The 25,239-nt window shown below is 38.9% G+C and overlaps 1 protein-coding gene across 2 annotated transcripts in view; it reads left to right on the forward strand.

The window, feature by feature from the left end:
• Positions 1–25,239, forward strand: part of LOC148429481 (netrin receptor UNC5C-like) — a 185,478-nt gene that overhangs the window by 85,488 nt on the left and 74,751 nt on the right. For both annotated transcript variants that reach the window (XM_088419961.1, XM_088419970.1), the window contains exons 2-3: positions 11,927–12,163; positions 24,261–24,404. In XM_088419961.1, coding sequence (XP_088276087.1) covers positions 11,927–12,163; positions 24,261–24,404 — 381 coding nt within the window. The remainder of the gene's footprint in view (positions 1–11,926; positions 12,164–24,260; positions 24,405–25,239) is intronic.

The following is a 25,239-nucleotide window of genomic DNA, read 5'->3' on the forward strand; positions in this document are numbered from 1 at the left end:
TCTTTGCCTTCTGCTGCTAAGTGGATGTCGTATACGGAGCAGGTTCATTGTATTAGCGCAATACTGAATTAACCTTGAGAGGATGTTATATCGGTGAGCGAGCGGCTAGCACATGCGCCGCACCTTTTCCGGCTTCTCTGATTTCTTCACACGACAGTTGATAGATTTCAATTATCTTTAGGTGTGAATGTTTGTTTTTATTTAAAGTTATCGAGAGGTTGGTTGGCAACCTGTCCTTGGTGTGCCAATTGTATTCAGCACACCCATGACACTGCTGAAGAAAAAGAGTACATAAGACGGAAAAGTTATTTTTTGTAAATATTTGTATATATTTGTTGTGAATAAGACAGAAGTAAATATGCCTTCCATTTTCTATATCGGTTCTGCTTATTGGGTTGTGGGTGTGCTGGAGCTGATCCCAGCTGACTTCATTCCATATTCTTTGTTGTCCTTTTCGGCCCATGCAGTCATAGCTTGAATTTTTTTTTCTTCCATTTTTGCTAACCTAATCATAAAATATATATCTTTCAATTGTTCATATTATGGTTTGTTTGCATAATGTTCAAATTTAAATATACTCTCAAAATGGCATTTTTATATATTGTACTAACTTTTTTCTTAAACTGCATTGCTAGTTCTTCCTGCAGCCAGCCAGGAAGAGTCCACTTATTAAATTAACATGTAATTCTTCCCAGCGCAGAGTACCTCAGTTTTTGAGAAAATCGAAATTGTGCCATTCATTTTCTCCATTGGAGTGCAGTAAGCATTTAAAACACTGTAACCAAGATTAATACCGTTACATAAAATGTCTCCCTTTTCTAATAAAAGGTTGGTAGGAAACCAACTATTAAAAACGTTCAAATCTGTATATTCGCCACTGTCTGATTCATTTGAAATATGTAGCATTGTAGTTTCATCAGCTTAAAATGACAAAAAGTTGATACAATGAAACCACGAATTAGATGTCAACTAAATGTTTTCATTCATGTTTCTAAAAAGCTGAGGTCGCAAATAATCAAATCGGACAAAAGTCCTAGCCCTTGGGGAGTTATCCCCGGTACTCGCAATACTAAGAAAAACTATGGGTTCCGACAGAAATGTTTGGAGTCCCAAAAATTGAAGGACACATGATGATGAATATTTTTATGTCAAAAATGATGCATCCGAGATGATGGGAAAATATGCATACCCTGTCAAAAACTATGCATCTGGGACGCAGGCAAACGAGAGCATTGTACAGTATATCACTAAAATTGTTCAATGAAAGGAGGAGAGGTGGAATCAAATGGGTAATAATAACCCAGAGTTTTAATTAGTTTCATTTCGCATTGTTGTAGATTCATATCTACACAAATAAATACTTTGTTATTGTTCCAGTGTAGTAAATGCGGTCATTAAACATGGAAGTTGTAGTCGTGTCCCTCCCAATACAGACTCGCTCTTTCTCCTTCCAATTTTCAATCTGGCATTCATCAGGCAGGATTTGCTCCCATTTGATCAGTCCAATCACATTTAAAGCGACTACTCGGATGACTCCAATTATATTGTCAAACTGACAGCCGCTCTCACACATGGAAGCTCTGCACACACGGGTGAAACTCTCCCCCAGAATACTAAGAAAAACACTCAAAAAACCTGCCACATAAACGCTTCATGTGCCTTCATGAGACAAATGAAGGAACGCGCCGAACCTACAGCTCGTACGGTCATGAGGAGGCATCTGCTTTAATGCATAGACACATGCATTTTTATAAACGTATGCAATTTGATAGACTTACAGTATGTCTGTTTAAAAATGCATGTATTCCCGGCCACACACACACACAGGCACACACTGCTTTAAAAACTAATATGCACTTTGACGCCGCGCCGACCCGATAACTCGAAGCAACTCAGCCTTCAGAATGATAATGAGGTAATAACGGGAAATATGCATGTATGTATGAGGGGTTTATATTCAAATAGCTCACTTGCCTTGATTGCATAAACAGCGTAAGTTCTGAAGTTGAACAAGTTTGTGTCGTACCATTTCATAATTATGTCGGAACTGGGGAGAAATGTCTCTGAAGTCTCACCGAATGTCCAAATTGTTGCAAAAAATGATGTGTCTGGTTCACCTCGACCAAAGAGTTTATATAATTGCTTGTGGAACTTTAAAGGGGAAGTCGAGCCCAATTGATTTATCTACTATATGTTTTATGTACCGGCAGAAGTCTAAACACAGTATTTTGATTACTAATGTCTTTGCCGCTTATGTAGCTGATACACAAACTCCATCCATTTGTATCTATCTCAGAGTGGCCATTTTACCTCTTGTAATCGACTGGAAATGGCATCACAGTTCCCCTAGAATCAAGTAAGGAACTATCACGGCTCAGCATGTTATCTGAGTTTGCTCATGTGATGCGTGCCATCTGATTTCATTTTATGCATCTTGTGTATGTGTAAATACATTTACAATGTCTTTTGTTTGTTTGTGTTTCAATTGTGTTATGATTATTGTCAGCAATTTATTTGATTTGGTCTTTCTGTAATTTGTTAGATTTGGGTCTGTGTTGTGGAACCTATACCAAGGATACAGGGAAGCTAACCCTAAAAATTAAAATTTACCAAAATAAAAGATGCATATGTTATTTCATGGATATCTGTCTTTCCAAATCTTGAGCCCCACCCGCAACACACACACACACACACACACACACACACATGCACGCACACACACGCCCACACACTTCACAAATCCTTGATTGTATTGTGTTCAATCTCAGAGAATCCACTGCCTTCCGTTGAAGTTTGATGTACCTTCTGATCAAACAAACTGGAGAATAAGAACTGGGAGGTGATTTATGACAAAGGTGGGGGGTGTGTGCACACAAATCAAGTCAGTAGAATTCAGTGACTGACAAACGAGGCAACACAGCATGCGTCAGAACACCCTTGTCTCCTTGTGTGTTCTTTAGCTGATGTTCGGATCGTGTGGCCCTTATAAATCTCATAGGTACCACACACGGGGCCCTACATGTCGTTAGAGAGACGCAAGGCAGCCCTCACTGTCTGTTCCCATAAAGATGCTCGCTTTTACATCCTGCTACTATTAATTGCTTCGGAAGAAGCCCTCAAATGCTGGCAAGTGTCTAATTGACTATGACGAGCAGAGGGTGCTGCTTGTGCCATCGTTCGTCTTCTGGCATTCGACCGTCATGGCTGGCCGGCCGAGGCTTATATTTGTCATCTTTTGCAAGTGAGCAAATGAACTATTCAATTGATCTAGATGGTGGATGTTCTAAATTGGATTTTTTATTCTTGAGTTGGTGGTAATCAGATGTCCTCTTTCCCTTGAACAATGTAACAATGTTACCATGACCACAATATAAACATAAGATGATCTCATGACATTTTAAATGGGATGGTTTCATATCTGAGTGTATGGTGACCATGATGTCCCTTTTTTTTTTTCTAATTCAATGGTACTTTTTTGTTTCATGTGACCAAAATCAACAATCAGTGTAGCCCCGCTTTTGTCTTTCAGTTCGGATAGCATTTGTTGGGACTTTTTCTTGAGGTTTTAGTGAGCATTTAAAATCCAGCATGATTACTCCAATTACTCCAATTTTCTCTCACATTCCAATGGATTGTCCTTAGGAGTGTTTGTGAGTGTAAATGGTTGCTTGTCTTTGTGTGCCCTGTGATTGGCTGAAAACCACTTCAGGCTCTACCCCTCCAACTGCTCTTCATGTACCATTTTACTGCATCGATTCATATTTTGCCACTGGTATCGCTGTGGTTCACATCCGACTATCTGTAGCAGTAGTTTGTTGTTATAATTTAACAGGAAAAATATATGGAACCCTAAAGGACAAAAGAACATGGCCAAAAAAAAAGAAAGATACCTGGAAGCAATAGTTTTCCTTGCATTGATTTCATTAGCACTTGTGAATGCCTCTGACTTTGCCGATTGATTACACACTGTGATTGTGATTTGTACTTGAGCTTGAAATGCGCTGGGTAAAACAAACAAAACAGAAAGAAACAAAACATACATTAAAGTGCTAGAGGCTTAAAATAATCTTGAAAGCTCAAAAAAGGTATTTGGTAATAGCGCTTAAAAAGTTCCACTTTTGATAAGAACACCATTAAATGAGCATTGGCACAAATAATAAAATATTGCTAAAAATATCTTGTTTGATGATAGTTTCATACACATAGAGACACTTGATGAGTTGAAGTGGAATATCCTCAGGTGAAAGCAACTGAACAAAACTTGCTCAAGATGTATATCGCATGCATTTCTGAACACCAGATAAGTAAAAAAAAAAAAACCTCAGACTCTGGATTAATGGATTAAGAATTTGACCCTTAGATTCAAGAAGAGAATCCTTTTTTTAATTCAGAATGCTAATGTTAGACGTTAATTAGGGAGGATGCACAAGTTGAATGTATTAAAGCAGTATTAAAGAAGGAGGTTAGCGATGTTCTTTTTTGTTTCTGCAAATAGTGAAAAATGGGTGGTGTGACATCAACTGACATTTGGTGCGACAAAAATGATTGGCATGTAGAGCACCAACTAAGTAATGAACAATAACGTAACTCACAAAAATATAACAGCTAGTGACTGATGAGTCTGGCCAAACAGTATCATATTCATGGTCATTTTGTCATTTGTCATTTGGTCCAAAGAGGAAAATCTCTTTCAGGGATAGAGGGCATATGGTCACCTGCAGATCAATATGAAAACATATTTCTAATGATACTAAAACAAATGATGAGCTATCTGAACTGATCTCTCAATCACAGTATCAACGGATTAGCTAGTATTCGTCTTGGGCTCAGGTTAAGATGCCACGTGCTGTAATCATTCAGTGTGCATCTATTTTTAATTCTTACCGTCTTCCTTTGGAAATGTTACCAACAAAATGTCAGGGCTGGCTGAACAGAGATTTTATAAGGTTACCTGTACGTAGTCTCGAAAGACACTGATGAATGCTACACAGGGCAACAGTATGAAGAGCAGTCAGACACTCCGAGGCTTAAACTTTAAAACAGAACTCATATAATTTCCCCTACAACATAGGAAATAAAATGCAGTATTTTTTCAATCCTTTGATCTTTACATCATAGGCATTTCAAATCATAGAGAAAGCAAGAAAGAAGGCAGTAGGGAGCTGAAGTTTCACCGAGATGCTGACAACATGTCAAAGTTCACCATGGCACAGCCACAAACAGCAGTATGTTATTCCTTGGGTAAAATACCGCAAAACTAACATGGAAGAAAATTATCCATAAATGGTCAATATCCTGCACAAGGGTTAAGCATGCATTGGCTAGTGTTAAAGTGATGACTTACACAAAGCACGGCCACTTGGGTATCACTACCAGGAGTGTGCTAGTCCATGGCGAAAATACTGTTAGAATGATGTGGAAGAAAGTGAACTACACAAAATACTGCACAAGGGTTTACCATTAATTGGCTTAAGTGCAAAAAAGCCACAAAAAATATTGCTTGAAAATCTGAAATAAAGCCATAACTTAGTGGGTGGGCCACTATAGCGATCATGCAACAGTGTCTTCTGTGATAAGCCGGGGGCACAGCAGCCATGATACTGGATAACAGCTAGAGGCCTGTGTGTTTTAAACATGCCTATGTATGGCAAACATATACTTTTGTATCTACAGTATGTGTTTTTGCAGCTGCAGCTGATAAGACGTTAAGAGCGATGATCTCACAACTTTGACGACTTGCACGGCTCCTGCTCCCTGATACGCATCTTACGACGTCACTTAGCAGGAAAGCTGGCCCCCTTTGTGAAAACTTGACAGAACAAAACACATATATACGCTCTCGGGAATGTGGCTTTTTGGCCTTATTTGGGCTTGCTTAGCTGTCAGGATGGACAAATGCCTGGAATTTCTCAGCATCATCACCTTGGAAGCATTCAAATTGTGTAAAGCAATTTTTTTTGTGTGTGTGTGTTTTTAAATACTTTTTTTCTTACTGTATAGCCATGTATTGAAAACGAGAGCTACGGCTACTGGCAAGCTTTTAAACAAAGTGTACAGCGCCGTATGCATCAGTGTTGATCGAGGAACACTTGCAGAACCCCCTTCAAAATGCCTAAGCATCATAGTTTGTGATTTGCTTATGCTTTAGGCAAATATAAACATTGTTGTGGGAGCTAAATCACTTGTGGTTTACTGTATATCAGTATGTTTTTCGGTAGCAGTTGTACTTCAAAGGTAGTTATGTCAGTTGGGCTTGCTTACTGACATAATACCCATGGGCATTCGCCAACACAATCAACAGTAAATCATCGGTAGAACATCAGTCTGTAGCCTGCGCATCGATTGAAAGTCTGCCTATAGCTTAAATGTCAGTTGACACTCATTTATTCAGCAGTGTGTTGAAGAAGTACATTAGTACATTAGTAAGCACTATCTCTACAGTATAGGAAGTGTGTCCATAGAGACTAATTCAGTAGGGAAAAAGTCTTTCGGCAATATGTCACTATGCTTGTTTTTATTATCCAGTATGTCTGTCATATAGACAATGTGTCAGTAGGTAGTATGTCAGTGGGCCTATTTTAATTGCTGGATGTCAGGTAGTATATTTTTAAACGGTTTGACTGCGCTCAACACTGTGGTTTGTCAGTGGATCATACTAGGTCAATTGTATGTATGTCAATAGGTTTTCTCAGTAGACCTATCTGTAGTATGTCAGCAGACATTATCACATTTCTGCTAGAATCCAGTATCTACAGGTACCAAGTGATTTGTTGATCTACGAACTAACATCTTCCTTCGTTGGAAATAGAATTATGAATGTTGTCTGTGAATATATTGTTTTTACCCTGGATCTTTGGGAGTGTGTTGGTAGTTTCATCTAGGTCGACATTAATAGTGTTTACACCAGATGTCTTCAAACCTGGTCCTTGAGGGTTGATGTTCTGATGTTTTATATGTCTTCCTGCTGCAAGACATCCGACTCAAATGATCTAGATGGTTTCCAATTTCTGGAGACATTGCTGGTTGTCTGATCATTTCAATCAGGTATGTTTCAGAAAGGAAACGTACAAATCATCCAGGACAGCGGCCCCCGAGGGCTTGGAGACCCCTGGTTTACAGCATTTAGCCATTACAACAATATGCCAGTAGCTCTACTGGACTTTCGCTGCAAGGATATTGATTGATAGGTTCTCGGTAGGAGGTTGGTTGTCTGTACATTCGTAAGCACTACTTCTGGAGGCAGGAGCGTCATTTTACAATGCGGTCAATGGTAGTTCATTAACTGATTCTTCAGCAGGTCAGTACATCAATAGTCTCTGTCCAAGGTTGCTCCAAAAACCAACAAATCATTTGGTAAAATGTTAACATATAGCATGTCCAAAGACAGTATTTTTGTTGTTACTTTGTGTCTGGTTTATTAGTCAGTGGGACGTAAGGAATGGCCCAAGATGAATGGCCCAACACAATGAGTAGTTAGCTTATCTGAAATAACTTGGGCTGGATGATATTACCTAATTCGTATCACAGTATGAACTGAGTCATTTCACAGTAACACTATATATTTCAGTGAGAATTCTACCTTGGGGATTAGAATCTAAGTATGGTTCAAACTAACAAAAACACTGCTGATATCATTGATATCATTTGTTAATATATTTTTATTTTTTTTTACTACAGATCTCTTTCTAGTTGACATATGCAGTGATGTATGTATTCATTTTTCATTTTCAGACTGTCGTGTGTTTACAGTGTAGTAGCTGAAATATGTTCTCTCCAGACGCTTGCTGTTCATGGTTGCTTTAGCAAAGTTCCAGTTGGATTTGTATCGAAAGTGGATTGTACCAGTTGTATTGGTCTTTTTTGACGCTACATTTCACCTTAGCTTCCTCATCTTCTCTTCTTGTCGATTCTTGCTTGATATGTCACATGTACTGTTGAAGTAGCAGCTATATGTTTACTGCTCATAGCTGGATAGCTTAGGGCCTAGCATTTCCTCGCTGTTTCCCACGAGACAGGATAATAGGTTGACTGTTCGATGTAAAACATCTATATTTTTAGCCAGTTGGGTGCTGGTTAACAGTGCCTGTATTGTCGTACCTCTGTGGTCAGATGTGCTTGAAGCCATTTTCACACCTAGCTAGACATGATTACGTCATCCATCAGTAGAAAGAGCAGTATGTCTTATTACTGCATTTGGAGGTACTGCATTATTCTGCTGTATTGTTGTTAGGAAACAAGGAGATGATTTTGTCGGTAGACGTGAATCAATAATTTGACAACATGTGAGAATAGACCAATTAAGTTCTTAAGTAAATGTAAGGCTTATCTCAGCGGCAGGACAGACAGAAGTACTATATGTCCATCAGTGTTGTATCATTGAAACAGGGTCAAATGCAAAGTAGACAATGCATCAGTTGAAGTATGTCAACGAGTTTTGGATCAGCTATATGTAAGCAGGTTTGACAGTACATCCACTGGTCTTTTTTTAACAGGGCATTATGTTAGCTGTTGCTATATCTGCAATCTGCAGACCTTTAGTCAATACAGTACAGTACTGTTTGTATGCAGCATCACTGTGATTACAACCATTGTCAGTTGTCAAACACACTCAAATATGATTGGTCACAGCTGATGACTCAATAGATGTTCCTGATATTTATTGGTTGCAATCCGCAAGGTGTTTTTGAAGAAGAGCCATGAGCAAAGGGATAAATAGAGGTTTTGGGTCGCCCCCCAGCACAATATTTACAAGGTACAATAAATCGAAGCGGGGATATTGTTCGACTGCAGCCATTCATTATTGATGACAGCATTCAGGCCAGACGTTTATGAGCTGGGCTGCGAGGGTGTATAATTCACTCTGTTGGTGGGGCGGGAGAGGGGCATCAGGAGAGAGGAGCCGCCAGATAAACAAGTGGAGGATTGACGGCTTGAGAGTAAGCCGGAAAAAGGAAATGGGCAGGTTGAAAGGGGGAAAAAAACGGAATGACATAAGCTCAAAGACAAAGGGAATTGTGTATCAATTCCTCCGCATATTCCTTATTCCGGCTGGCCTGTTCTTGGGCTATCATGTTTCCTTTTCCAATCAATAATTTATATCTGCCAGTATGGAGCAATGAGCCCCCCAGCGCAGAATGACAGATGAGGATGACAGTGAGTGTTCGCCAGGGCTAGTAGAGCGAAAAGCGGGAGGGGGGCCGGGAATGTTGAAAGCATAAACCATGCGGATTGTTATAATTCTATGATTTTCTTTCATGTTTAACGGACATCAAAGGGTGCAAATTATGGAAAGGGTATTTTTGAGGTTCTCATTAAGTCTATCACATGTCTGCCGACCCATCACATATGAAATTATACAAGCAAGTACATTTTTTCCAAGCACAAACTCTTTCGATTTTGAAGCAGAGCTGCAATGTTTTTGAGTGGACAGATTAGTATACTGTATGTATAAGCAGCACTACCTCAGCTATTCAGAAGATTTAGTGGTTGAATCTTTTCATGAATGCAAAATGATTCAAATTGCGGGATGGTGGCAAATCATGTCTTTAGTATTAACTTTAGTATTAAGCCATGTAAGTCATGGAGACGTTTTAACTAGCCTGGTATTGAATGAGTTAATAAAGCTCCTCAACTCACTCCAACAAAGTTCTTAGCACAGAAAAAAAAAAGAAAAAAAAGATATCACAGAATAAAGCACGAAATACCAAAATGTTGAGATTTATGAGATTTCTTTAAAAAACAGGGAAATTGGGAACCATATATAACTAGCAATAAGTCAAACCCATTCAGTCATCTCCATGAATACTCCTAATGTGAACTGTAAGTTTGATATTTTTTAAAAAGATTTTTCTGATTGATAGTTATAACTTTACCTTTTGACTTAATTGATCATTGATAGATTATTATAGTGAAGCCCTTCGGGAATTTGTTTATGAGAGAGGGAAATTATAGTGAACATGAAACCAATATGTTGAAAGACATTCTATACTTTTTAGTGGTCGGCAGTCAAATGCAATGCACACTTGAACAGTCGCTTACACTCACATTCATTGACAGTTTTCACCTATATTTCTGCTTATGAAACGTCTATCCTGGAAAGCATGGGGAAAACATCACTTACAGAACAGAAGGCTTGGAGTTGACCCATGAATTTCAGAACTAAGGCTGACGTGCTAACCACTATAATATTTTGCCGCTCATCCTAATCATTTTAAATGTCATAAAGCTCTTGCATAAAAATTCAGGCACCGCCGTCAACAGAGCAAAGAAGCCCACAAATGTGGCACAGCACCAATATAAGTCTGTGAGTGGGAGAAACTTTTTTTTCTGGCAGATAATGGAATTACGGCGCAAAAATGCCTCACAGTTTTCTTGCCTGTCAGAGAACTAATTAGAAGGATGGCGGGCAGAGAGACTGTCAGAGCGGTGACATCAAAGTGGAGGCGGCCGACTCACTTCCCGTTATTTTTGGTGATGTTGTTTTACCTAAGCTCTTTATAGCTCATAGACCACAGCTCCTGCCACCATTGCCCAAGATAAGGACACACACAGAATTAAAGATCATCTGTGTGTGTTTTGTATGTGTGTGTTGCAGTATAAAACACTACCTGAAACAGTATGTGTACTTTATAAATCTGAACAAGCTCAGGAAGCTGACTGATGGCACAGGCGAAGAAACTGCACAGCATTGTGTTTTAGAGTGTGCGTCTGTTGTTGTGGACATGTCCACCTACACTTGTAATCCTCTCCGCATTGGTGACCTCGGCAAGTTATTGATTGAGGATACTGGTGGAGGAAATGGACGCAGAAGGAGTGAGAGCATGATCTTTGAGGAAATCTTTGACTTTGTTCACAACCTTTATTGGTGGTGACAAAGTTAAAGTGGAGTTAAAATATTTAGGAGGAATGAAAAACAAGTTTACGTGCAAAGAAAGAGGAGGTAAAGTAATACAACGTGAGAATGACATTCATTAAAAGATAAAGGAGAGCAGTAGGGAAGAGGAGGAGACGCCAGCTGAAAACTATAAATTGAAGGATGATGGAGAAGATGAACGATGGTGAAACAGAAAAAGAGAAGAGTGAAGAAGAGATGGAAAAGGAGGCTAAGCAGTATGACAGTTGTTATTTTTCATGGTTAATGGGGGCCGTAAAACCCCAATTTTACGGTGAAGTAGGATTTGCCCCCTGATGGACATTCTACATAAATAAAGTATATGAAATGCGTTTGATAAAACCGAGCCTGCATTTCTTCCCCGTGCCCATTGATCTCTGTAAACCGTCATACGAAGGCTGAACTAGCATGTCTCATTTAGGGCACAAACTTTGTTTTCTTTAAGTCAAGCAACGTTCAGTGCACCAGAGAATGGGAAGAGCGCCCCTTTTTCTCCTAGCATCTCCACAGCAGCGAACCGCACTTTCCGCTACCGTACTGAAACACAACGCCCATTTGCCGCAACGGAATATTCCCTTGAAGAGCCATTCATGTCCACTGACTGTAGTCAGGAGAAACAGGGGGGAATCTCTCTCCGGAAATGAAGTTGCCCCCGCGTAACGGCCAACGCACGTCGAGTGAACTGGAGCCCGTATCGACAGCGAGGCAGAGTTTACAATGCAGCAGTCGTTTAATTCTAATTAATCTTATTTTATTTTACACGCTGCATCAAAGCATACGCGTACTACTTCTCTTGTACTCTGGCACGCACCTTCTCCCTGCCTACGTCCCTCCCATGCACAAAGCAAAAGGTGAGATAAAGAGGAGGGAGGAGAAGGATAGATGAGAGAATTGGGCAATCTAGGATGGATGGAATGAGTTTTTGTTAATCCACAGTGAAGCATTCACGTAGGTAGTGCGACATACAATAAGAGCATAATCACCATTAAAATTTTACATGTGCTTCCAATCATTGTTTCCTCCCTTTGTTCTCAGCACGAGAAGACGACGACTTCCTGAGCCTCAGCGAACTGCCCGAGACGTTCCCGTCTGACCCACCTGAGCCGTTGCCGCACTTCCTGTTTGAACCTGACGAGGGCTACATCGTTAAAAACAAGCCCGTCAATCTTTACTGCAAGGCCACACCCGCTACACAGATCTACTTCAAGTGTAACAGCGAGTGGGTCCACCAGAAGGATCACACTGTGGAGGAAAGGGTGGATGAGAACTCAGGTAAGGAATCGTAACATAGCAGATGATACGTCCTAGCATGAAGTATCACAAGCATATATTTACACTTTTACATACATTTAGAGCTAAATTTCTCATATTTGCACGATGAATTTGTATTAGTATATTTCATATACAACTTTCTCCTTTATTATATTTGCATCCCTTTTGGACAGATATTTCATATACTATATGCGTATGCTCAAGTTTTATATCTAATCAGATTTTTGTTTCTCTCTGTTGTCATGTTGGAATCAGAAATGGGGTTTTCAATTTTTGCTAGGGACGAATTAAATTCTTTTTGGGGGTTTTCGTAAGGACATCTGTTCTACCCACTACAGAATCAGACATACAGTATTACAGTCTTTTCATGTCCGTGAACAACCGAAATAGCCTTTTAGAATATGAATGGACAAACAAGTACAGTACATAGTCAGTATGGTCACACTGGTGAACAGTTTTGTAGAATAATCTCGATTTCCTTTTCACCATTTACGTTACAATGGATGCCTCTACCCTGCTCTAGTATCAGAACTGATGTGCTCATTGTCCCCTCTTCATTTTCTGTGAACCAAGACTGAGTAAGCTGAAAGTCATTCCACTAATTGGTAGGGATGGGACAAGACAAGATGTTTTACGAGACAATACGTTTTACGGGATTGAATTCTTGAGATTTTTGCAAAATTTGCAAAACTCCTCGACGTGAAAATTGATTTACGAAAATTCGGAGACAAAGAGTTGACTTTAAATCAGATTCTGTATTTACCGCATATTCTGTATGGTACATCTTTTCGGTCATTGCTTCAAAATAAACTGTACCATAGTAAAAAGTGTATGACGCGAACGGTCTTGGCAAGCTTTTATTTTGAAGTTTCTCCCGGAGATGTGATATAGTGACAACGGTCAGCTTGATAACTTTTTCCTCCCAGAGCACCCAATGTAAACAATAAAATGTTTGTTTTTTTCGATTGACGTTCTTTAGTTTCCTGGCTCTTTATTTTTTACTTATGAACAAATTCACCCCGCGGCCATCCAGAACATAACTTTGTTCGTATGTAGAGGAGTGTCAATAGCAGGAGTGTCAATTGTATGGCCAGATTGGACCAGCAAGAAGATTTAATCTGGTCCACAACATGATTTTGTAAAGAATTAAAAGAAGTGAATTGGGCCGAACATATTAGTCCGCTGTCCATAAACAACAGACAAGATTTCTTATTTTTCCAAGTAATGCCTTGATGAGCACAGGAGCTTTCAATTGGAGTGACAAGTTGCCACGCTTGTGCCCAATAAGTTGCTGATCGCTTCACTTACACAAAGTGAAACACTACACTAGCGTTCAAATAAGCATTGGCATCTACTGTAGGTTCGTTATGCTAATAACTATCATTACAGCTCAGCAGTCTGCATATAGCACTTGTGTATTTGTTGAGGCTTCCTGAGTTCTTTGTGACTTCTCTCATGAATGCCATTGCTTGGGTTCAATTTTGTTCTGTTTCACTTTCTTTGCGTTTCACTGTACACAGTGAAAAGAAGTTGTACACCCACACATTTTCAACAGGGCATTTGCTTTCTACTTGAAATTTCTGGTTCATTTTTTTATTTTGTTTATTTATTTATTAGTTCATCAATTTATTTATTTATAGTTCCTCTTATGTGTTTTGTACTAAAAATGTAATTTATGAACAAAAGAAAAGCAGCTGGTGGTTAGCACGTCCGCCTCAGAGTTCAGAGTCCCGAGTTCGATCCCAGCCGCTCCGGCCTTCCTGTGTGGAGTTTGTATGTCGTCCCAGAGACTGCGGGGGTTCTCTCCGAGCACTCCGGCTTCCTCCCACACTCCAATACTATGCAAGGCAGCTGTAAATGCCTAAATGATTGTTAGTCCCTCTGTGCCCTGCGATTAGCTGGCTTCCAATTCAAGGTGTCCCCGGCCAACTGCCCATAGACAGCTGGGATAGGCACCAGCAAGCCTGTGACCCAGGTGAGCATAAGCAGCTCTAGCAAATGGATGAATGGATGGATGGACAAATGGAAAAATAGCTCATAGAAATATTCCATTCATTTCATGCAATTTAAAGAAATCTGTTAGACTAGGATATACAGTTATCTTGCTTTATTTATCTTAAAATTTTCATGTCTATATTTCCCAATAATTTACAGTATTTGATATATTTGATTATGTTGAGCACTGCTATTCACTGAGAATTGGGACCAGGCCGCTGCGCAAAACAAAATTCTACACATAATTGACACAATTTTATAGTTATGTATCCTGATTTAGCAGTGTGGCCCACTTGAGAAGATAATTTCCCTCACTATGGCCCCTGAGCTAAAGTGAGTTTTACACCCCTGGTCTATATTTTAAAATAATGCCAAATATAAACTTACCAGTTTTCAAAATGTGTTCTTTTTATCGAGCAGACAAATAAATATTTTCGGGTTCAATACGAACATAAAAGGAGACAAACAGTCTTTTGTTATCTGCCAATATTATACCATTATTTTTTTTTCAACTGGAAAACTGACAATCACCCCACAATTGATTTGAAAGTAATCAGAGCATCCTGCATTTCTCCTGTAGAGCTTCAGCCGATGGTAACTGGATTGAAATAAGAGAACACGCTTAACTTTCCGCAAAACAAATATATAATTCACAGATATGAACGAAAGGAAACGTGAAGGGTTTCGGAAGATGATATTTATTGTGTTTTGCTATAGTTTTTTGCATTGTTTTCAAAGTGTTGATGTGTCTTATACATGGTAACCTAGAAAATATCAGAATTTGACCCCAACATTAAGGGTGCGTCTTATACACTGGTACGTCTGATATTTGGGGAATTACGGTAAGATAAACCAATTTTAGCAGTTCTTTAACCATAGCAAATGGTCAATGAGATGAAGTGACAGCCACAGAACACAAATTTGAGTCAGCCTGTTTTGTGATCAGTGATCAGTCGGAAGAACAATTGTGTCAAGCTGTCAGCATCAAAGAATGCAGTCGTTTACGGCCGTGCAACTGTCTTGAAAATGAAAACTTCAGATCAGGCATCTCAGAAATTTCAAAGACTTCACTTGGAGAGATGACAGACCATTACCAACAGACAGGTGACACAGGTGGTGATGATTACGATAGTTTAAAACGTCATTAGTGTGTCGTTTTTGTCATTCGACAGTCCGTCAGTCTGGAAGCGCTCTCCCGACTGTGCCTGTTGTCTTGTCATCCTTTCTACAAGGTACTACAGTAACTTGCTTGCTACTTAACTTGTGTTATTATCCGCTATAGGATTTTTTTTTAAAGATTGTTTTTGTCATTTTGAGTTGTTCCCATCCTAGAATCAAACAATACAGTCCTGCCATCTTACATAATCTTCCTTGCTGGACCAAGCTCTGCTTTTGCCGCTGTGTGGTTCACAGTGGAACCTGCTGGTGCTTTGTGCATCATTTAGCCTCCCAGTTTGTGTTTGTGGGTAACCAAGCCAAGGCAGGAAGTGAGCCCAGCTTGATGTTTCCACTGATTCAGCTGTCAGTCGCGCTCACAGCGACACACACACACACACACATACACACATGCATACGCACACACGCACATATACACACAGAAGAAAGAATGTTCTACTTGGTGTTTTGAGGATTGTTGTCACATAATGATTTAGAAGGAGACAAAACTATGTGCTTTAGTAGACACCGCTAAGCTGTAGATCATCATTGCTCAAGTCCTTGTCCAATGGGCTTTATGCCTCACTTTCCCACCCTTTATTTTCTTTTGGTTTTTTTCTTTCATAGTCTATAACTCACTATTTTCATGAATGTACTTCTACGTGAATTTGAGTGTCCCTTTCATTGGCGAGGAAAAATGTGGGATAAATTGCAGGTATGAAGTGATCACAGTGTTTATATGTTGCATATGTTATTATTGTTTTTTTCCTGATCTGTATGTGTATTAGTTTACATTTGTAATTAAGTTACTGGAGTGTTGAATACTACGAATGCTAGGTTCTGCTCCCTTCACAATTACATCACTGATGAGAGTTCTGAATATATGAACTACACAAACTGTTATTAGCTCTCTTACAGCGACAAAACTGAACATTGTTATCGCTAAAAAGAATACCCCTCCTATTGGAGCATTATATGTGTGTATCTTAATTGCCCATCTTATTATGCGCACCTAATTGAGACATGTGGTTGTGTCAAAAATTAAGAAAAAAAACAATAATAATAATAGCTGCTTGAGTGCCAGCATGCTGTATAATCATTGCAGCTGTCTTTTGTCTCTTTCTTTTACATTCTCCACATCATCTGCCTATTCTTCATCATCTTTCAGCATTCATTAAAAGCGTTGTCATACACCTGCTCGTCATTTATTACTCACCCCATCAAACGCTTGTTGGCTAACCTGTGTTTTTTTAACATTTGAGGCTGTGATGTGACGATGATAATCCTACATCTAAATCGGAAAAAAAAAAGTTAGACTCAATAAGCATCGAACGGCGGTTGATGCCACGTTGATCAAAAGTGGATTATAGTACACTCAGCTGGACACTGCTTTCTTGCTCACTCGCTCGGGAGATGCTTAAGCTCCTTTGGTACTTCCTCATCATATAACAACTCCCTTCTATTTTTTGTTTCTCGATCCTCACTTTGGATTTTTATTTTATGTGCTTTGTTTGCCACTTGACGCATCGTTAGGGGAGCCATCAAATGAAATCCAATATAAAAAATGAGCTTTCACAGGGAAAAAAAGACAAAAAAAAAAACCCATTATGAACAGTATGATGTCAAAGGTCAGTTTTAAACATTTTAATTTGACACTGTGTTTTTTAAATACAGTAACCAAACTTTTCACAATGTAGTAAAGAGGTATTCAATATTATTAGATTCAGTAAATGAAGTGTTCAATTAATTTATGGCCGTAAGTAGGTACATAAGTAGGTTGGAAAGTTAGATGGGAAGAGGTTTTTGTAGTGTTGTTCGTGTGTTAGAAAAATAGGGTAGAATAAATTGGTGTGTAAGTTGCAGTAATGTAAATAACTACTGTAGATAGGTAGGTTAAAGTAAAGCCTAAGGTACAGTAAATACGTAGATAGCTAGGTAGGTATGTGGGTTTGTAGGTAGGTAGAAGGGTAGGGTCGGTACATTGGCAGAAAGATATGCTATTCTGACTTGCAACTATTCTGTATGAATAGTTGTTCCTGGAAAGTGCATTTAATTAATGTGCGAAAGAGAGAGAAAAAAATGTATTATAAAGAGGAGGGTTGCGGTGTGCGGACAGAAAGAGGAAGAATAAAAAGAGATGACTGAACGCTTTCCCTGTCCTTGATTTATTTAGCAGGAAGACGACAGAAATATTTACCACGGCTTCAGCTTGATAAGGACCTGCAATAGTGTCGCCTTGGAAGATCGGGGAAAGCCACTTTCAAAATCACCAGATCGGTGACAGTCTAACACCATTGGTTAGCAGCTGAGTGAAACATTGCATTCGCATTTACAGCCGTGCGGCTTTTGTATCACATCAAGTTTGCAAAACGCAAAAAGATGGCATCGCTCTCAATGTCTTTGCTTCTAACCAATTCGTCCATACATTAGATGTTGGTGGCACTTCTTGTTTCAGTCAAGGCACTGGCGACTTTTCTTTCAGTCTCTTCGTAAAGCAGCATAGTGTACCTTGGTTCCACTGTCTCCAACATGTCAATAAACCCTTCGCTTTCAACTCCCCTGCAAGTGTGTAAATCTTTGCCTTCAACCATGATGGGCCCCATTTAATTTTCTCCATCTTTAGTAGTGCATACTTTTGATCAAGTTTAAATTCCAGAACGGGTTGTGTGATGACGCAGTGGACCTCTGACATAGTAGGGAAGCTGAAAAGAAGCGGATCAGTTTCTTACTGTCTATAAAATTGATTTTTGGGAAAATTTTAAATTGATTCTAAATCATCGTAAATGAGAATCACAATTCTGATGTGAATTCTTATGAAAGTAAGGTAATTTAGAATGTACAGTATTTTTCACTTGTTCGAGTGATGTGTTCAATGCGGCATATTTAAATGCGTTGTGTCTCTTGTAGTTTCCCCGACCACTTGAAGGCCCAACTGCTCCCCTTGTTTTCTTCCTAGCCAAGCTTCTAACTCTTTTCACTCATCGCCTTATCATCTTTTCCCTCTTATCCCACATGCCTGCAAAATCTTCACATCGGCTGCATTGGAAGTCCTTTTATTTTGACTGCGTTCCATGTGTGATCCGTGCATCTGTTGTCTTTTTGCTGCCAAAACCAGCAAACGTGATAATTCCACGTGAGGCCAGAATTCTTCGATCACAAACCTTCTCATAGTCAACCTTTTTATTTCGAATTTCACCCATTGAATTTCAGAATGTATTCATGGAATTTGATGATTTAAGGAGGCAGAAGCACGTAAGCTGTCCTCATCCTGTCATCTTGCCGGACAACAGCGGCTAACCAAGCCCGCTGTTGCGTATGGCGTGCCAGCTGGTCACTTCCTGTTTCTCAGCAACAGCAGGCACAAGACCTCCAACCGGAGATGCAACCTGCCTTCGTCCAGATGGGCCTTTAGTACAACACAATTATCAGCTACCATCTTTGATGAAAACATACATATGTCTCAGCCTAAATACGCAAATATTGTACATATTTTCCATGGCTCTCAGTCTTTAATTTTTACTTCAGTTAGTAAAAAACATCTTCTGTATGAACTCGCCCAATGACCGAAAATTTGATGTTTGCCTTTACCAACTCCTGAGTTTTTTTTTCTAACTTGGCCATGGAAACGTATTTCATTTGCATTAAAAATGGTTCATAGGATGTTTCTGAACATCATTCTTGCAGACTAACTGAATTTGATTCCAGTTTTTTTTTTTTACATATTTTTTGCGTTTTCTCATATTCTTGTGTGCAACTCATGATGTGCTATTTGCACATACATTTATTTTCTGTACTGGTAGTCAAATTTATACTTGCATTGTGCAACTCATGATGTGCTATTTGCATGTACATTTATTTTATGTAGTCTATTTTATACTTGGAGTATGCTGGAAAGTTTTGTTTTGCACTATTTATGCTGCTCCTTCCTTTGCACACTACTTGTTAAATAGCGGGACCTAACACGTGCACTTTATTTTACTCGCCATGCATTCTTGCACATTAGTGTATGTATCTGTATATAACCTACAGTTTACGGTTCATCCTTGTGCTCTGCTATTTATATGTTGTTTATACCTTGTTTTTGATTTAACTTGTTTTTTTTTTTTTTAACGACATTCGCGTAGACAGCAAAGTAGAAATGTTAATGTACGGAGAAACTTGTTTCTACACTGTGCACATGACAAGAAACAACTTGAATCTAGAATTCTGTGATTACAACGGTATTGTTTTCTAAGTCATTTCTTGGTTTGAAGCACCCTAGGGCTAGATTAGGGATTATATATTATTCATTCGTTTCAATGGAGATTTCTTTTGTATTTAGACGCAAAAATGCGATTACTTGTGCAGGCATATTATTTTACAAAGTGTTTAATTTTTTTGTTTGTTTTGTTTAGTTTTTTAAACAAAGCATCGTGTCCACAATCTCGGTATATCTCCATTAGCGTGGAGTGGATTAATGACATATGGTGCGCTCTTATGCTTACTTTGTCTCCATTAGTCACCTTGTGAATTATTAGCTTTGACCCACATCGTCTCATTGACACACACACCAACACACGCATACACGCAAAGTATTGGCTTGGGTGATTTGTGACCTCCTTTCCTCCTTTGCTGCCATCGCAGTTATTGATTTCTTCTCATCTTTACATTCTCTCTTGCTCTCTTCCTGTCAATGTTACTCGCCTTCACTGTGCTTCCTCCTCCTCCCACCGCTCCCACTCGCCTACCTTTTTGCGTCCTTTGGCAGCCCCCCCTCCCCCCCCCCCCCCCCCCCCCACCATCATTTCAATTTACGTTATTAACAGTCATCACAAATTATAGGCAGCAGCATTACTGCGTGTTTCATTTAGGCTGTGTTTTTTTCAATCTAAACCCTGTGTGTGTGTGTATGTGTGTGTCCTGGAATGTTCTGGTTCACTGCTACCCCAAGACATGGTTGTATGTATAACAAAGGTATTCAAACATGCTCAAGAAGTAACTGCAATGATCAATCAATGTCAAGCATGGGAAACCCACTTGGCAACAGGCACGCATCAACGCACACACACGGACGGACAAGGTAGGCGTGCTCACTTGGACACGGCCCTTTGATTTGCTTGTGTTCGTGTCCCATGTGTGTTCCTCACAGAGACACGCGTCATGATGTCTTAGTGTCGTTCTCACCCTTCTTCGTCTTTGTTCGGGTCGCTCCTTCAAGCCATCTGTAGTTCAGTACCGGCTTCTGTTGGAAATGTGTTTATGTTTTATCGTCATTGGGGTCGTGGGTTTGGACTGGAGGCAAGCATTTAGCGCAGCACGTATAGATAAGCAGAAAAAAAGATTATGGATGGGTGGATATAGAAAATGTACTACCTGTTCGTCGGGTGTGGTTGTTTGAGTGTCTCAGGTTGAGCTTTGGCTTACAGCCGTTTTTTAGGTAAATAGTAGGTTTGTGTGGTGTGGCTGTTTTTGCAAATTCATCAACAGTTGAAACGTGTGTCGGTCACTCTGGCTCTGCTTTTCCATACACAAATGAATTACAGTAAGAAAGTCAACTAAATTTAATGTAAGTAAATCCATGGCAATAATCAGTCATTAGGGAGAAAAAGTCACCTGGAGATCATCAAGAGGATTGATGAAAAGAATATGTTTTTATTCTCCTTCCTCCACTCTGCTCAATTTTACTTTTGCATTTCCCTTCCTGTCTCCCTCGCTCGATGACACTGACGAACTACTTAGAAAAAATATTGAGATATTTTTCCCCTTATCCTTCTTTGTTTCTTGTGCCCCCCAAAGACGCTTCTGTTTGACCTGTCGCGTTTTGAACATGACATAGCTTTTAAGTGCTTTATTTCCTCCGCCTCCCTTATCGTCTTTTCTTGAGCACTGAGCTTCAAACCGCTTCCTTATCACGTCCGTCCTTAACATAGCAACATTCCATTCGACTCGACTCAGTTTAACATCTTTCTGTTACTTTGCCGCTGATGTTTGATAGCTTTACTGCTTTCGTGCACTCTGTCAGAAATAAAGGCAATGGTGCAGCCGGCACTGATTCACAGTTTTTCTGACTTTTTTTATGTTTTACGATTTTATTTGACAGCCTTATTTGAATACATGTCATCATCAACCTCTATCATTGCCCTATGTTATAGAACTGTAATTTTTTAACAGTTCCCGGATGTCTCATTGGAAGCAGCTCTTTGACATTCAGGGTTATATAGTAGATTCCATGCAGGAGGTGTGCGATCCATCTTTCATCTACTTTTATCCTCTCTTCAAGTATTAAGCTTGGTTTAAGCTAGACAGCTTCACACGTCAAAAAGACGTTATTTCGGCAACCACACCCCCTCTGCGGAGAATCAGCACGGGCCAGAATTTCCGCAAAGCGTACCTTCCAAAATCTCTTTACGAGCGGAAAACATGGCAGACAAACTATTGCTCTTGCGGGTTAGCCGGTACCAACACCTTTTTGATTGAACTGGAAAGAACTACCGTGACCTATATACCATAAACAACTCCTGACAAGCACCACTTTGGGGAGGGATGAGGAGTCTGTTAAAAAAATGCTTGGAAGAATTTAGATCATTTGATTATACTAGGATTATCTACCCCTGAAAAAAATCATTTCCACTTGGTAATGAATGAATAAGTCCCATGCTCCGGTAGTGATTGGCTTCCTACCTGTCACTTCCCTTCTTGTGCAACGAGGCTGCGTTTTCTGGCTCAGTGCAACTTCTTTCCTCATTTTCACTGCACTACTCCCGAGCCTCTTGCTACTTCTAATTGCCTCTTTAACTGGCATTTTCGTTGCCACCTTTGCTCCCTTGCTGTGTCCCACGTCTGCAATTTTAGCCGGTGAAGCTGATCCCTTGTTAGCCTACTCGCGGGATTTCTTGCATTGTCAGTTTTCAATGTCGCTAATCTTTGGCCTTCCGTACTCATATTAGCACTTTTTGTGTCCCTTTCCAGCAGTCTCCACAATACTCTACTGACATTTATTGAACCAGTATAGTCCACATTCTCAAAAACAACTATTGACTTGAGACTTTTCTATCCGTTAGGCCAGAACATGATGAGTGTTCTCAAACTAGAGACGGCAAACAATTGTGATTGAGACTTTATTGTCTGTCAGAATATAAACATGACATTTTAACATTCATTTCATGAATAAAGTTGAGTTGAGGGTGGTTTTTAGTATACAAATAGAAATACAATGCCAGATAACGTCTGAGTCATGTATTTATCTTTAAACAAAGCCCACGCGTGCCTTCTTCAGGACAGTTTCACAAAGTCTTTGTGAAACTGCTTTGTTTTTAATATGTCCATGTAGGACTTGTCCTAATAATAAAGACATTTTAAAATGGAGTGCCTTAGTCAGAGATTTTTTCTCAATGTGTTGACTTTGGATCTGGAATCCCTTGGACTAAAGAGCACCCGAACCAAAAAAATCTTTGATGCAAATGGAAGAAGGGCACATCATCAGCTACAAAACAATAATCTTGATCTTGATTCCATCTCTATTGTCTTCCGTTTCTTAGCTTCGGCTTAAAACATGAACTCAGTCTCATTTGCCTCACGACTGTCTTCGAACTTTTTTTTCTTTCTGACCAAAACTTCCAAGAGTCCTCAACAAGAAGTCTCCACGGAGATGGCTGGCATTGGTGTTTGTAACACCCCTGAACCTGAAATAAACCGACAAGATTTCACTCATAGAACATTTTTGTCTGCCCACGCATCCAAGTCTCTGCGTACTTTTCCCTTAAAAGCCGTTTTTCGATCCTCTGGGTTTAACATTTCATTTGGCCTCTCGCACCTCTTAATCTTTCTCGCTAGTCTGTGTGCTTAACTATTCTCTTCCTCCTCTGCCTCCTCATAATTCTTTTATTCCTAAAACATTTGCTGAGCAGCTCAACAGTCCCATTTGATCCTGTTGCCTTCTTCAAGGATACAAAGGATGTGCTGCATATCTTCATTCCGTCAATTCCCGCACCTCTTTAGTTCATCTTCCCCTTAACTTCAAAATTGCTACCAAAAATGCACTCAAGAAAAAAATAATGCATTCAAGTTTTTTGTTTATTTATATGAATTTATTACATTTGAGTTAATTTCTAAAATCATCACGATTGAATTGTTTTTCATTATTTTCGAGCTCAGATTTTGCTATATAATTATTTATTTTTTCAAATTAAAATGAGTTGTTAAAATGTAGTGGAAATCTTAAAAGTAGCTATAGGTAAATTTAATTTCTTATTTATATATTTAGTATGGTTTAAATGTATTTATGAATATATTATCTCTCATGTTTTAATTTTTTTGTTTTACATTTTCTATTTTGCGGTTTTACTATTGTTCTGAAATATTTCTCATTTGCAAAATTGCAAAATTGAAAACATCTATTTTATTAGTTTTGAACACTTTTCAAATTGATTGGGTCTCCTATATATTATTGTTAACACAAGAACAATTTTGAATACTGTGTATACAGAATAGCACATATTTGTGTTATTTGTTTTGCCATGTACAGGGTGTTTTAAATCTAGAATATTGTAACGGTGTTCTTCTTTTCTTTTCTCCTTATTTTTATTATTGTTATTAGTATGAATAGTAGTAGAAATGGTGGTATTTGTAAGTTGTGGAAGTAATAGTATTATTATTTATTTTATTTGCAAACAAGATAATTCTTTCTGCTGATTATAACAGTCCAGTTAGTATTTACCACAAGTCTCACAACCCACTGCAATTGCTTTTCATATTGGTGTCTTGCTCAGCAACTAATTTTTTTTTTTTTTTTTTTTTTTTTTAATGAATATAGCTGCAACATGCAATATCAACAATTATGGGAATTTATATGTGGGACTCTGTCATCATCTACGGCCAAGCATGTCTATTTTAATTGTGGTTTAACAAACATGTGAGTATATAATATACACACACGTATAAAATGGTGCCATTTTCTGTGCTTTTGCAGGTCTGGTTGTGAGAGAAGCCAGTATAGAAATCACCCGACAGCAGGTGGAGGAGCTGTTTGGCCCGGAAGATTACTGGTGTCAGTGTGTGGCGTGGAGCTCCGCCGGAACCACAAAAAGTCGCAAGGCGCACGTACGCATCGCATGTGAGTACAATGCACATTCATTCGTAAAGCAATCAACACTGATACAATTTATTTAAAATAAGGTGATCACTTGACTTTCTCATGATTCGATTCAGATTTTTATTGTCTATGATCCGAGTCAGAATCGAGTTTTGATTTTAAATGATTTTGGATTCAAAACAATCTAATTGGCAATTATTTCTGCTTCGATCCAAATACTATATGCGTGATGAATTGTAATGATCTATTCCAGTCTGCTTTGAAAGAAAGAATGACAAATTGAGATGATTTTTTTTTTTTTACAATTATTTATTTTTCAATGTAAGGACAGTGTCTTTTTTTTTCATATTGTATATTTGCCAGATATCAACATCTAATGCTTGGACCTTTTTTCTGTCAGAGTAAGAAATGTCTGACTATATCTGAAGGCACCACAGAGTTAGAGGCTAGCCCGATGTGATGGCATTATTTCTTTTTTATATTCTTTCATCTATGATTTATTTTAACCACAAGTATTTTTTCCATGATGATAGTAGAATTAAAAGTGGTACATCATTACAATATTCATTCATCTGTCTATTTGCTCTTTTATTTATTTACATACTGTATTTAATTATATATTGCCCGTCAAATATTTGTAAATTCATCAGTCATATAATGCAGGACAGGAATGGTCACTGATTTACCAAAAGGTTTATTATTGTGACGTTTGTTTGTCTTGAGATACCTTGTGCAAATGTCCCTAATGCAAACAAAAGGGAGAAAATAATGCCTGTTATACTTCACTGCTACTGTTCAACTTAAAAACTGTAATTTTTCTGAACTTGGAACTTCAGACATTACAACATGACTCGGT

The sequence above is a fragment of the Hippichthys cyanospilos genome, chromosome 1 (genome assembly GCF_059441005.1).
Source record: "Hippichthys cyanospilos isolate Australia breed blue-spotted pipefish chromosome 1, RoL_Hcya_1.0, whole genome shotgun sequence".
In the NCBI taxonomy this organism is placed as follows: Eukaryota; Metazoa; Chordata; class Actinopteri; order Syngnathiformes; family Syngnathidae; genus Hippichthys; species Hippichthys cyanospilos.